Source organism: Astatotilapia calliptera, chromosome 17, assembly GCF_900246225.1.
Source record: "Astatotilapia calliptera chromosome 17, fAstCal1.2, whole genome shotgun sequence".
NCBI classification, from domain to species: domain Eukaryota; kingdom Metazoa; phylum Chordata; class Actinopteri; order Cichliformes; family Cichlidae; genus Astatotilapia; species Astatotilapia calliptera.
The window spans coordinates 1,492,657-1,507,502 of record NC_039318.1 but is presented as its reverse complement, the minus strand read 5'-3'; the positions used below and the strand labels follow the sequence as shown (position 1 = coordinate 1,507,502).

General features: G+C 41.4%; 1 protein-coding gene across 2 annotated transcripts in view; it reads right to left on the bottom strand.

Annotated features, from left to right (window-relative positions):
• scube1 (signal peptide, CUB domain, EGF-like 1) overlaps positions 1 to 14,846 on the bottom strand; it is a 120,378-nt gene that overhangs the window by 80,495 nt on the left and 25,037 nt on the right. For both annotated transcript variants that reach the window (XM_026146357.1, XM_026146358.1), the window contains exon 4: positions 2,353 to 2,487. In XM_026146357.1, coding sequence (XP_026002142.1) covers positions 2,353 to 2,487 — 135 coding nt within the window. The remainder of the gene's footprint in view (positions 1 to 2,352; positions 2,488 to 14,846) is intronic.

The following is a 14,846-nucleotide window of genomic DNA, read 5'->3' as shown; positions in this document are numbered from 1 at the left end:
GCTTATACATGAATACCCTCCAGTGTGGCTGAATTAAAATACTTCTGAAAAGAAGAACGGGGCAAACTTTCTCCACAGCGCTGTGAAAGACTGAATGCAAGATATTGCTAAAGATGCTGCTAAGGGTGGTAAAGCAGTTATTAGGTTTAGGGGGCAAATACTTTTTCACACAGGGCCAGGTAAGCTTGGATGGATTTTTCCCTTAAATAAAAGAATTATTTAAAAACTGAAAGTTGTCTCCTTTGGTTATCTTTGTCTAATATTTACAATTTCTTAATGATCTGAAACATGTAAGTGTGACAAATAAGCAAAAAAAAGTAACCAGGTAAAGAGCAAATACGTTTTACAGCAGTGTAGAGCAAAGGCCGTTACAACCTAATCATGTTGTGAAAGCGACACGAAATTCATAATTTTCAAGATATGAACTTGTCATGTACAAACCGAACATGTTTTTGTGAAAATTATCTCCTCAAAGAAAGCACTGTGAAGAAAATGAAGTCAATATGAAGCCATGATGAGCTGGTACTGATGTTTCCAAACGAGAAGGAAGCAGTTCATCCAAAACTCACAAGAAGGAAGCAACAGGGAGAATTTCAAGGTTTGCTTCAGGAATTGAAGCTGTATCATGGCCACTTTCTTACATATCTTAGGATCATACTGGGGCTGTTGCAGCTTTTTAGCTACCGAGTTTTGCCTCTGAGGAGGCAGTGAAATCACTTCAGACACAGAGCAGCATCTAGCTACTTGTCTCAGGTAAAATTGTATTATTCTACAATTTGTATATTCAGTACTGGTGTGCACGTTGAGTCATGTGTGCACTTGCTCAGATCTGTTGATTAGGATCAGAAAAAATGATCAGACTACATGGTCAGTGTCGACGGCTGCTCAGGTGACGCTATTTAGTTGACTCAAAATATTTTTAATGCACACAGATGTTACACATCTGGTGTGTAAATGCCTGAACAATAGGTTTTATGATGTGCAGATGGGTTTCTTTATTCTCAGCATCTAGATCTCCTGCAAGGTGGCATACATTGTTGTGGTTGTATTTGTATTCAGTGTATTCAGTGGTTGTGTTTTCTTCATCAACAAAGGCTAGGGTGGCTGTGGGGTTCTGTGACTGTCTTACTGAATTCAAAATGTTCTGTCTACCTTCCTAGGTTGTAGTCAAAATCCTCGGCTGAAACACAAAACTGAGTGATGAAAACAGTCAAGAGAAATAATTTTATGGAATGGAATCAGTTTTCAGGCCCCTCCTCTGTAGAAGAAGCTTCCAGTTTGGATTAAGATCAGGCTTCAAACTTTCCTTTTTGCAAAAGCATATAGTTAGGGCTGCATCGGGTGACCCTGAATCCTCCCTTAGTTATGCTGCAATAGGTGTAGGCTGCTGGGGGATTCCCATCATGCATTGAGCATTTCCTGTCACCTTTCTCACTGAACATGTGTTAACAGACCTCTCTGCACTGAATCATATCTGTTATTAATCTCTGTCTCTCTTCCACAGCATGTCTTTATCCTGTCTTCCTTCTCTCACCCCAACCAATCACAGCAGATGGCCCCGCCCCTCCCTGAGCCTGGTTCTGCCTGTTAAAAGGGAGTTTTTCCTTCCCACTGTCACCAAGTGCTTGCTCATAGGGGGTCATATGATTGTTGGATTTTTCTCTGCATGTATTATTGTAGGGTCTACCTTACAATATAAAGCACCTTGAGGCGACTGTTGTTGTGATTTGGCGCTGTATAAATAAAACTGAACTGAATTGAATTGAATTAAATTGGAGGAATAATTAAACACAGAGCTTGTTTGCCACAGTTTGTCCAATAGCCTGCCTACATCTTCATGCCTATGTGGCAATTCTTTTTCCAGATCCATAAAGTTTTGCATTGGATTTTGACACCTCAAAATTATATTCCCATCTGGACTGACTGGGAAAAGCTTCACATCATGATTATGAGCTATTTTTATCCTCCTTATCAAGACTTGGTTTGGTGCTCATGACATTGGAAAAAAGGTCATCATCATAATTATCTGTGATAGAAAATGTAAATTCTGGAATTTTACAATGAATTTTATTCCACATATTCACATTTATATTAGCACTATCACGAGCACTATCACGTTTAGTGTTGCTCAAACTGCAAATCTACGACATCACTGGTCAGTTACAGTTATTGTCTTAGAACAAATAATTTGATGTTGCTAGTTGAGCCATGTGCTTCAAAAGTCAAGATTCAAAACCAATGAACCATCATATGAATTAGACTTGTTGCCTCACAGCAACAAAAAAGTGTTTTGTGTGCGGTCCACGGTGAGAGTTCACTGTGGACTGCACTCTTTCTCCACTGATGTCTTACCGTCAGAGCGGTGGATGCAGGTATGCTGGTTGTCACTGAGGAAGAAGCCCTCTGTGCACATACACTCATAGCTCCCCATGGTGTTAACACACACTTGCTGGCATCCACCGTTGTTGTCCAGACACTCATCCACATCTGTTTGGATGGAGAGATACAGAGAGAGAGAGACATAAAGGGAAGTGAGCAAGATAAAGTCGGCCACGACAGCGTGCTGGAATAACAGCCCATTAGACTTCATAAATAAACTTGTGTCAGTGAGAGTTTATGTGCCGGGAAATGTCTGATGAGACGGATGACACCAGAGTCAGGAATGCGAGGGCCACACGCACACGTGCACACACAGACTGGGAGAAAGGGCAGGCACGCTGTCCTAAGGGGCCGACCCTGGCACAGCGGGCGGCCGAACCAAACTTCAGGCACTGTAAAAGGGGGTGACAGGGGTGTGTTGGTGTGAGTGTCTGCATTGTGTCGTTGCGTCTATGTGTGTGTTAGTGCACACTGGTGGTGCACGAGTGTGTTTATAGGGCCCGACTGTGCTGCTGAAAGGCCAGTAAATTTCCAATGGGGCATGTTGATGGGCCTGAAGTGAACTGGAAACATGTAACACCCTTGACTGACTTTAAGAGGGATCAAACAGGGCCACCCCTGTGTGTGTGTGTGTGTGTGTGTGTGTGTGTGTGTGTGTGTGTGTGTGTGTGTGTGTGTGTGTGTGTGTGTGTGTGTGTGTGTGAGAGAGAGAGAGAGAGAGAAAGAGACTTTGCATTGTGTTTAGTCTGAGGTGGTGAAGTTGACGTAACAGACAGTGCAGACAGGTTACACAAACACAGGCAGAAGGAAGGACAGACAGACGAGAGGCGATGTCATACGTGCTGGGAGACTGAGGGGATCAAACATGGAGCTTTTCTTTCTGTTATAATTAGTGCTGTCAGTGGCAGTGCTGTTGCCCCGTGCGCGGGGCTGCACGGCGCTAACGCGTTAATGAGCTAACTGCGCTAATGCGTTGAAGCTGTTAATGCGGTTATGGCGTTAACGTCATTTTAACGAGATTAACGCTGACAGCACTAATTATAATTTGTCAAATATTTTCAGTGGTTGACAGGTCTGGACTTTAGGTAAGCTAAATTAGACTGTTATTAGTGAACCTTGCTTTAAATATACATATATATATATATATATATATATATATATATATATATATATATATATATATATAAAAACACCCAGCACGCCCCTGCGGGCGGTCTATCCTTCCAGCTCGGGTCCTCTACCAGAGGCCTGGGAGCTTGAGGGTCCTGCGCAGTATCTTGGCTGTTCCCAGGACTGCGCTCTTCTGGACAGAGATCTCCGATGTTGTTCCCGGGATCTGCTGGAGCCACTCGCCTAGCTTGGGAGTCACCGCACCTAGTGCTCCGATTACCACGGGGACCACCGTTACCTTCACCCTCCACATCCTCTCGAGCTCTTCTCTGAGCCCTTGGTATTTCTCCAGCTTCTCGTGTTCCTTCTTCCTGATGTTGCTGTCATTCGAAACCGCTACATCGATCACTACGGCCGTCTTCTTCTGTTTGTCTACCACCACTATGTCCGGTTGGTTAGCCACCACCATTTTGTCCGTCTGTAACTGGAAGTCCCACAGGATCTTAGCTCGGTCATTCTCCACCACCCTTGGGGGCATCTCCCATTTTGACCTCGGGACTTCCAGGTTATACTGGGCACAGATGTTCCTGTACACTATGCCGGCCACTTGGTTATGGCGTTCCATGTATGCCTTGCCTGCTAGCATCTTGCACCCTGCTGTTATGTGCTGGATTGTCTCTGGGGCATCTTTACACAGCCTGCACCTGGGGTCTTGCCTGGTGTGATAGACCCCAGCCTCTATGGATCTTGTACTTAGAGCTTGTTCTTGTGCTGCCATGATTAGTGCCTCTGTGCTGTCTTTCAGTCCAGCTTTGTCCAGCCACTGGTAGGATTTCTGGATATCAGCCACCCCCTCTATCTGCCGGTGGTACATACCGTGCAGGGGCACGGTATGTATATATATATATATATATATATATATATATATATATATATATATATATATATATATATATATATATATATATATATATTAGGGGTGCAACGATACACAAAATTCACGGTTCGGTTCGATACTTTGGTGTCACGGTTCGATATTTTTTCGATACAAAAAAATGTTCATGCCCTTTTAATTTGTCATTTATTAAAATTATAAATATATATTTTAACTCAAAAGTACAGTTTTTAAATTTAACCCTAACCCTTGTGCGTGTTTTTTATTTTGACAGCGAATGCACACCTGCGGACCACTTATGTGCAGCCCTGGTTATTTAGCTCATCATATCGCAGCCACAGAAATTCTTTTGTCCATGAAACCATGAAGCTACACTTTCTTGTTGCCTTATAGTCTGATTTGTCATAACTTCTCCGTTTTGTGGTAAGCTTTTCTTTGGCTGTCACTTCTTCACCCCGACCTGTCTTATTTGGCTCAGCAGAACTAAAATATATATCCTGCTGCTTTTACACACGCACTCACATAACGCTCAGCGATTCTCTGCGCGATCAACCTCTCACATGTTTAAGCTGCAGGAGATTTCACTTGTCATGTTTGCATAGTAAGCTAATGATTAATAAGACGATGTCAGAGGAATTGGTGCACAAATTATCATCACTCACAGATCAGTGCTGTCGCTCTCTATACACAGTTCGCAGGATTGCAAAGTGAAAGCAAAAAACAAGCGCAAATTCAAACGCGATTTCAATATGTCACATATTGACAGTGGCTCACCGATGCCAATGACATAATTACCCAGCTAGATTTCTGAAAGAATGCAAAAGCATTGACATATATTTTTCCTTCCTGCGATAGGCCGACGGGCAGGGCAGAGATAGATTTTGGTAGCCCGACTGGAAAAATTTTGCGAGCCCTGTATCTGATTGAGGAATCACTCATCTTTGGAAAAGAGAGTTTATTACAGAGAAATGGCTCTTTCCAAAATAAAAGCTATACTATAGCTTCTTCTGGGCTATATTCTCAGCAGCATATTAAACATATCAGGTCCCCATAAGGAGAATCCTGTGCTAACGGCTGTCTAAATGACTCGGGTAAAGTTTGTAGCATGCATGCTTGTTGTTTTTGTCTGCTTCCACTTGTCTTTGCACGAGGATGATGTTGGAGTAAATGTGCAGTCATATTCGTTGTGTTCCCACTAGTGCTGTCAGCGTAAATCTCATTGAAATGACCTTAACGCCACAACACGGCAAATCTCCGTTAACGAGCTACCGCGGATCGCCTTGAGCGTGGGGCTGGACGGCCAACACGTTAACGAGCTAACTGCGCTAACACACTAGTTCCCACCCATGTAATTGAGCATTGCATGGCACATCCAACATACTTTACTTTAGTCCATGACGCGCTTACCTTCAGGGTCATACGTCACATGAAAACCAAAATAGTTCCAAACGCCAGATCTGAATGAGGATGGGGGAGGTTCAATTTGCCATGTTGCAAGGAGAGCTTAACTTCTGTCTCACTAGCTTGCCCTACGCTCAGTGAATCTGCGCTCGACTGCTGCACTGTCGAGCGCAGATTCACTGAGCGCTCAACACAGACAGCATCGTCAGAAGGAAAGTTGATAAAATAAATTAAAAATTTTGTATTGTTTGATACATATGCGTACCGAACCGAAAGCACTGTATCGAACGGTTCAATATCGATACGAATATCGTTGCACCCCTTATATATATATAATATATATTATATATTATATATATATAATATATATTAGGGGTGCATATATATATATATATATATGCACCCCTAATACATATATATATATATATATATATGTATTAGGGGTGCATATATATATATATATACGTATATACATATTTGCAGAATGTAGTTTGGCATTGTCCTGCCTAATAAAACAAGACTTGCCTCTGATGAGAGTTAATACATTTAAGTTTATAATGTTCTACCTAGCTTACATAAATGGCAAGCAAAGCACACCAGCTAACCTCATCTCAAAGCAAATAAGCCATCCACCCATATCCTTCTGCTTGGTAAAGGGCAAGAGACAGGGTACACCCAGGACAAGCTGCCTATCTTTCACTCACCAATTAACCGGACCCATCCATATCTTTGGACTCTGGGAGAAAGCCAGAGTACCATGACATGGAAGCTCCACACACACAAAAAGCCCCAGGCAGGAGCTGAACCAAGGATCTTCTTGCTATGATGAAACAGTACTAACCGCCACAGCACCTTTAAAACAGCCATATTTACTCCAATTCAGAAAGGAACACTTTGGAAAGTCTGTCATAACGAAAAGGAAAGCTGGTAATTATTTACACTTAGAAGAACCTTTCAGCTTTAGTAAAATGAACACAGCACCTTAATTTCTAATGTCAGATAAGAGAGTTCAGACAATAACTATCAAGAGACAGGTCCATAGGACCTTCACATATACCTTCCACTGAATGAACGGATGTCTTTGTGAGTTCCTGTATATTAGCATGAGACCCGCTGCTCTGCACAAACGATATACTTCTGTTCAGTATCAAATGTAAAACTCTGAGCATAGTGTGACCAGCCTGTCTGCTAGCATCTGAAACTGTGATTTTGCTAAGAGGTTTTTCCTCTTAGGTACAGGTAGGTCTTTCCTCTTGTGTCTTGCACTGTTTACTAAGGTCGCCCCCCACATGGTGTTAAAGAGAGAGGCTCTTCAGGGAATACAGAAAAACAAGAACAAGAAATGCACCAGACATGACACTCCTCTAGTTACAGAGCCCTATATTATGTTCATTTAAAGGGAGGCCATAAAAAAGAGTACATATGTGTAATATATGGGCCGCTGTGTTGGTGGGAAATCATTTATATAGTTTCCAGCTTCGAAAAAGCATTTGCAAACTGGAACTCTGTCTTTGTAGTAACTGCTTGAATGACATAAACAACACAATTAGGTCATTCTAAAGATGTATTATTGGGGTGGCTGTAGAGTAAGTCAGTGACTAATCGGAAAGGTGGTGGTTCGGTGCCTAGCTTCTCCGGTCTGCATGCAAGATTCTGACCTCGTGTTGCTCTCTGATGTATCCATTGGTGTTTAAATATCAGATAGAAAGTACATAGTACTCGAGCGGTTATTTTGTGTTTAGTTTGTGTGTGCATGACATCATATGATGTCAGTGATATCATATCACTAACATCATCAAATGTCCTCATGGACTCCTGCTGTAGCAAGAGACTACCACAAGGTGGTTTTGACTAGTTTGGCAGGTGCACATCCCTCTCTCTGAGCGTGCTAAACCACAAGATGCAATCACAAAGCTTAAACTGTGAAAAATGAAACTCCATAGACTCGACTAGACTTCAGACTTTTATTCTACTGACCTTAACTGCACTGCATTTTTACCAAATGTAGGCTACTGTAGATGGCGCATGAATGGGAGTCTAGACAAGCATTGTGTCCTGGCCTTATAAATGCATGAGCTTCCAGTAAATGCGTAAATAAAGTGGTTTAAGAATAGCACAGAAGTCACGTTGTCCTCGCTGAACCCTCAGCTTTGTTTTTATTGCACTTCCTAACACTATTTCAAGCAAATCTCATGGTTTAATGCTTGTCATAATATGACTGGTTCATTTAGTTTCCAGGCTGGAGAGGGGGAGGGAGTGAGGACAGAGAAAGAAGAACTGAAGCTGTGTCCAAGTCTAAGTGATCTCTGCCAACATTTCTGCATGAACAAAGGCCAGTTCCAAAATGCACTCGTCTGTTTTGTTTGATTGCGCTTTGTAAACTCGTGTAAAAGTTTGTTTGGACACAGTGACAATGTGCTTCTCATATCAACTGAGAGGCTGAGGGAGGCAATTCAAATCAATTTTATTTATATGGTGCGAAATCACACCAGCTTCCTCAAGGTAATTAAGGCAAGGCTTAAAGCAAGGCAAGTGGGGTGAAAAACAAAATGGAAAAAGGCACGGAAAGGTAAGGGGGGTAAAGCTTGTAATTCATAGTTGCGATACAGTCATGGGGAAAAGAAAGTACACTCTCATTCAGACAGCATTAAAAATATAAAAACCAGTGGGTACATAGTGGATCCTAAAATTATCTATTTGCCATCTATCAGCATCAATATATGTAACTGCTAATAATGTACGTCTTAAAATGTAAAGAAGAGATTGCGAGAAATACCGTTCAACTTGTAACATCCTAAGTTGCATTATTTGTCCACTAGAGGGCACTCTGCAGCTTCCTTCTTGGTAACGCGTGTGGAATGCTACAAACGTAACAACCTGCTCATCTGAACAGTCAGGCAAAGCGTAAACAAGTAAATAAATAACTACACATAATAACCGTTAGAGAAATTTGTTCATGTTTTGCATATCTAAATCAATCAGTATTCTGATTTAGAATATTGGCTTTTAAAGTTTGAATTTATTGGCATCAGTCTTCCTATATCAGTCAGGCAAAAGCAAACCACATATTAACCAAAACACCTCAAACCAACAGTCGAGCACAATGAGGATGATTTTGCCTTGATTTGAAGAACGGGACAGCGGCACAATCCCGTTACTGAAACCTCTGTATACCAAAGTATTCTTAATGTGAAGCCAGCTAAAACTGGGCCAAAAAACATGACAATAATCCCAGGCATGCCATCCACATCAACTCTACAAGAATCACTGTGCAAAAAAGTAATCAGATTACAGTAACGCGTTACTGTAATCAGATTACTTTTTTCAGGTAACTTGACCAACACTGCTCCTGACCCAGCGTTTTCAGTTCTTTGTGATCTTTGGATTATGTCAGGTTCATTTGTGATTTATTCTACGGTTCCTAGGTTTTGATCCCCTGCCCCTCATGTTTCTCTGTGCCTTCTGTTCTGTGTTTAATCTTCTCTGCCTGCATGTTCCCCCTGTGTTGTTGCCTATGTGAGTTATTGTGCTTTGCTCCCACTCCTTGTGTTCCGTGTTTTCCTCTCCCCTTCGTGTATTTCTTCATGTTCTCTCCCTCTCTCTCTCCAGGCTGTCTGTGTACTTCCTGTGTTACGTTTAAAGTCCACATCTTGGTGTCAGCGTTTCTAGTTTCGTGTCCTCCCCGTCCTGTCAAGTGTAATTGTTCTCAGCTGTGTTCCCTGTGTGCTTCCACTTCCCTCATTACCTCCTGTGTATTTATGTCAGAGTCTCCCTCTGTTCCGTGTCGCGTCGCCCCTCATGGCTGTTTCCCTGTGTTTCCTCGCGGTTCAGTTAGTCATTTCCCAGCTTGGTTTAGTTCTGTTTTCCCCGTTCTCCTGCAACAGAGCAGTGCTTTTGAGTTTATTCCTCGTGTCTCAGTGAGTTTGTGTTTGGGTCCAATCCCTGCCTGCACACAGCTGGAACATGACAGTTCCCAGGTCACTGGGATAGGCTTCAGCTCCCCTGCGACTCTGACAAGGATAAGCGCAAGAGAATGGGTTCATCTCACCAATGAGGTATCTTCCAAAGTCTGTTTATTCTCTTTTGCTGGGCAATATGTGCACTGTTAAACTTTGGAAGATGCCCAGAAAGACTTTCACAACCCAGCCTTATAAATGACTATGTACAAGTACTTTTTCACTGTGGTGCATTTCTGTGTCTTATCTGTTGGTGCAGATATTCCACCAACAGCATTTTTTCCATACATTGGAAGTTGCATGCAAGTTTGTGTTTCCCCATGCAGACCTTGTCTTTTACATGTTGGACTGCTCTGTGACACACTGTCTCTGATGACTGCCCCACTGTGCAGTCACCTCTCAGATCTCCACATGAAATAAAAAGAACTTGTCGGAACAAAAATAAACTGAAGCGAGAGCACCAGACATTCACAGAGGGCACCGAACCATCGACACATTGAGGCCAGCTGCGTCTAAGCCAAAGCCAAATAAATAAAGTCAAAAGAAGAAAGGAGCTGAACAGGATCACTCTTTAATCAGAACAAAATTAAGCAATCTTAAATCAATTAGAGCTCGACTCGTTGACACGGTGCATCTGGAAGACTTCCTGCAGACTCGCACACGTCTGTTGCCCTTTTTCTTTTTTCTTGGCTCACTTTTTCAAAGTGCAGTTTGTCATCCCAGGCTTCTTCAAAACACCACAAGTTTCTGAGGTTTCTGAATGTCATTCTTTGGGTCTGTTAAAAACCACGAGTCGTTATTGTTTTCCACAGGCAGGCCCAGAGAGTGTGAGAAAAATGAGAAATAAATTGAGAGTGAACTTTGAAACAAACAAGCTGGATAAAAATGTTGTTTTCATATTATTCTGTTGCCCTGTGATGGTGACCAAACACCGCAGTCAACTTACCACTTCCCCGTCAGCTTTGATCATCGGCAACCTCTCCTGCTGCGAAACCACACAACCTGAACCCGAAGCTGATCGGACCTGAAGACATATGTGTCGCAGCAATCGACATTATTCGCCAAGCTATGATTAATGAGTCAGAAAGCAGAGCAGTGCCTGTTAGCGACTCTTTCACCAGTCATGGAAGACATATGACTTTAATGTACAACATCTTTGCACTTATCACAGCTGATTCAACCCACAGCACTGACATACGATGTTATGACAACTTGTAATATGAGAGCCAAGACACTATCTGTCTATGAATCAATAGTGTTCATATACAAAACGAGTGTGCAACACATTTTCTATACAGTAAATGTGCTGAATGAGACACTGGAGAGTGAGACATTATAACAAATACTGCCGTTCTGGTTGATGGGCAGCACGAAGAACAAGACTGGAGCTCGGCTTTAACTGCGGTTTGATGTTAGGCCAACACGTCACTCTCCGAAAGTTCTGTTTATAGGGTTACCATGCATCACAGGGCACTATTTATCTCTTTAGCTAGCGACGACAGTAAACACGAAGCATCAGAGAGTCTCCATGAGTCAATACACAGGAACGTAAACTGCAGTGTCATATATCTTCTCAAAGTGGGCTTAATGTAGATGGATTCTATGTAACACACATCATATCTGAAGTATAAGCTAATCTTCTGGATCTTTGGTGGCCAAACAATGCTGTTCCCTTTTGGCTTTATGAGTTTTCAAATGGAAAATTCAAGGACCGCATTCCAAAATGAGATATTGTCCCACATTTGCAAAAACATCTGGGATCAGAGTAAGCCACACATCACAGGGCTACTACTAAACATGTGAGTAATCCCAACACCTTTGCCCACGAACTGACTGGATTTGTCTCGTTTGAATTCCTTGTTTTCAGCTGAACTTTAGGGAATAAAAAAGTTCAACAGAGGTCATACAGAAATGGCAAAACCACCAGGTGGGTAAAATAAATGGCAGCAGCCCAAAACAACATCATTCCATCTTGCAAATTTATTTTCTGTTTCATGTTTAATTGCTGAAGACGCGTCTAATTCTATAAATATACCAGTGCCAGACCACAGTAGATACCATTTGTTGTTAAATTGTTTTTTAATGAGCAAACCATTTATAGAAACAATTAAGACATAAAAGATCTAAGAACAATTTTATAGTAAGTTATACACTTAATTTACTGTAATCGCATTACAAATGACAGATCGTTGGAAAGGCACACGAACTGTAGATTAGGAAATCCATTTGACATTTTTATATTCTGTGTAGCAATGGTGACATCACCACAAAGGACATAACACTGCATTAAAAAAAGCTAACTTCACTGCAACCTTCACATTTCTGAAGGTCTTGCCTCTCGTCCATACATTTAACCCCAACGGTCGAAAATGTTCCAATTCAGAGAAACATTTTCATGGGCGTGACTGGTTTCTTTGGTTTCTCCATTTAAAAACAACAAACCTTTACCATCGATCACGTCCCCCACTGAGCCACTTCAGGGTGCCGCAGTAGTTTCCTAATTTATTTTCACTTTGTATGCATCTGGCAGGGAGACAAATACTGTCATTACACACCTTTGGGGTCATTTGTATATCATGGTGTTTGGGATTATTGCCCAAACATCAAAGTCCTGGTGAATGATGGGACGCGCTGAATATTTCTGTTTGTCTGTCTCAGTTGTATTCTCTTTGCTAAAGATGTGGAACAGCGTCACATGAAAATGGGTCTGCATTTTGAAAATATGACTTTTAGTTTGAACAGTGTTTGTGTAGTAACGCTATATTTGCTTCTTAAACGAACAGAAGAACATTTCCTTATCCTCCTTTTAGCTGTAACAGGTGGCAACATGAGGGAGTAGATGAGTAACAATTAACAAACTCTCTCTCTACAGATTTATACTAAATGCAGAGAATGCCTTTTATTGTCACTATACATGTGTACAATCAGACACAGAGATACAGAGATCTCCTGCTCAGTGCAGACATGGGCTGAGGTGCACAGTTCTACAGCACATATGAACAGTGTTCAGAAATATCCAATGTACAAATATACAAAAGAAAAAATAGATACATACCTTTAAATACAGGCATGTATTCAGGTATACTTATAGCTGTTAGCATAGCTGTTTCTGTTCACATTTGTAGCTGCTGATGTGTTATAAGACAAAGGTCAGCAAACAGAAAGATTTCGAAACATGCTAAAAACATGACAGAGAAAGATGGGAGGATAAAAAGAGCATGTCACAGATCAACAGAGGAAGCACTGGGCAAAGAGATGGAGGTGAAGAAAAACTCAAATAATAGAGTGAGAGAGGACTGTGAGGCAGAGATACTGGGCACCATCAGAGAACATGCTTTCAAAATAAAGGCATGGAATATTTATGAACAGGAGAATAAAAAGAGGGAAAAATGGCTAATCAACAAGAACAGAGAACTAAATGACAAATGCCAAAATACAGAGAAAAGGACAGGAATGCAGAAATTAGGAAAGGCAAACAAGTAGCTGGTAGCGGTCTGACTGTGATCACACACATCATGCATCTGATTTCACACTTTACTGCCTCGTTTGAACTCAGTAACCTGGTTTTAATTAGCAGCAGTTCATAACAGCCAGTTTCAGTCACCATCTAATAAAACAAGTCTCGCACTGATTTCCTGTCACTGGGCTGCAAAGAGCGACCGATGACAGTTCCCACAGCAGTCAGTTGGTATCACTTGAATTAGTGGCACAAACACGTGCGGTGAAATGCCACGAACCACATGCCCTCTTTTTAAGGACGACGCAAAGGCTAACCAAGCTAGCGGCACAGGATGACAAGCCAGCAGAAAATAAACAACACAAAACACAGCAACACATAATTATGGTGACAGCTTCCCACCAACCCACTGCTCCACATGTAAAACTGCCATGTTCTCAGGGAAAATCTCTTTAACAAGCATGGGCTGCTGCCATTATGTCTCTCTCAGCCAGTCACATTTAACACATTTCGAAAGAGTTCAAGTCTAAAACCCGAAGAAACTCGTGAGAATCGATTGAAATGCAGTTCCTTTAATGACCACTAGATGCTGACTTATAATGAATTAAAAGGAATATAGAATAAGAATAGCTCGTGCAAGCACAGCGCGCCCTCTTAGTGTTAAATGACAAGACAATGAGGGGAGAAAAACAATGAAAAGTTGGAAAGGTGTAAAGTTCTGTAGTGTGAAGAAACCTTTAGCGTGTTAGCAAGGAAGCCTGATGATGATGGAGAGGGGAAGTCCTGTTTCAAACAAGTGCAGGCTGCACCAGCACTGTCTGGGAAATCAGTCAGTTGAATGAAAGTACTGCATTTAACTGCATAAACATTTAATATTTACAATTGATAGAGCTGGTCGTCAGCAGTGTTGGTCAAGTTACTTGAAAAAAGTAATCAGTAACTAATTACTGATTACTTCCCCAAAAAAGTAATCCTGTTACTTTACTGATTACTTATTTTCAAAAGTAATTAATTACTTAGTTGCTTTTTAAAAACACGATTTACACCCTGAATAGGTGATAAAGCGATAGATCTTTCAGCCCAATTCTACTTTTTCTGCATAATCCATCACACAAAATGTAATCAAATGGAAAAGTCTCTTTTTAAAACTTGTTTATTAGTTTTAATCTTTTAACTTTATGCATCAAGCAAAAATTTAATTATATGCAACATTCTCTGACTGGAAGAAATTAGTTTAACATTTAAACCTATTTTCTGCACATTCCAGCACATGAAATAAAATATTTTTTGTGTTTACACTCACTCTTTCAAATAGATGCAAGTAAAACACAGCAGAAAATAAATAAAGTCAAAGACTCAGCGGTCCTGTTGCTCTATTTTCACCTGTAAAGCAGGAGTGGGGTAGGCGGAGGTTTACCCTGGTGCAGGTGTGCCGCGGTCAGTGGAAGAACCCGCGAGTTTCTCTGTGAGTTTCCCATTACGTCGTAGCTACTCGGTGCTTGTTGGGAAGTTTAGGGGTTTTTTTGGCTGTAAAAAGAAGTTTTCTTCCCACGCACAGCGGACACTAATGTTTTTGTCACTTTTTATGGAATCAAACTCAAAGTAAGGTCAGTGCTTCCACGCTTTAAACGCTGCACGCTCATACTCT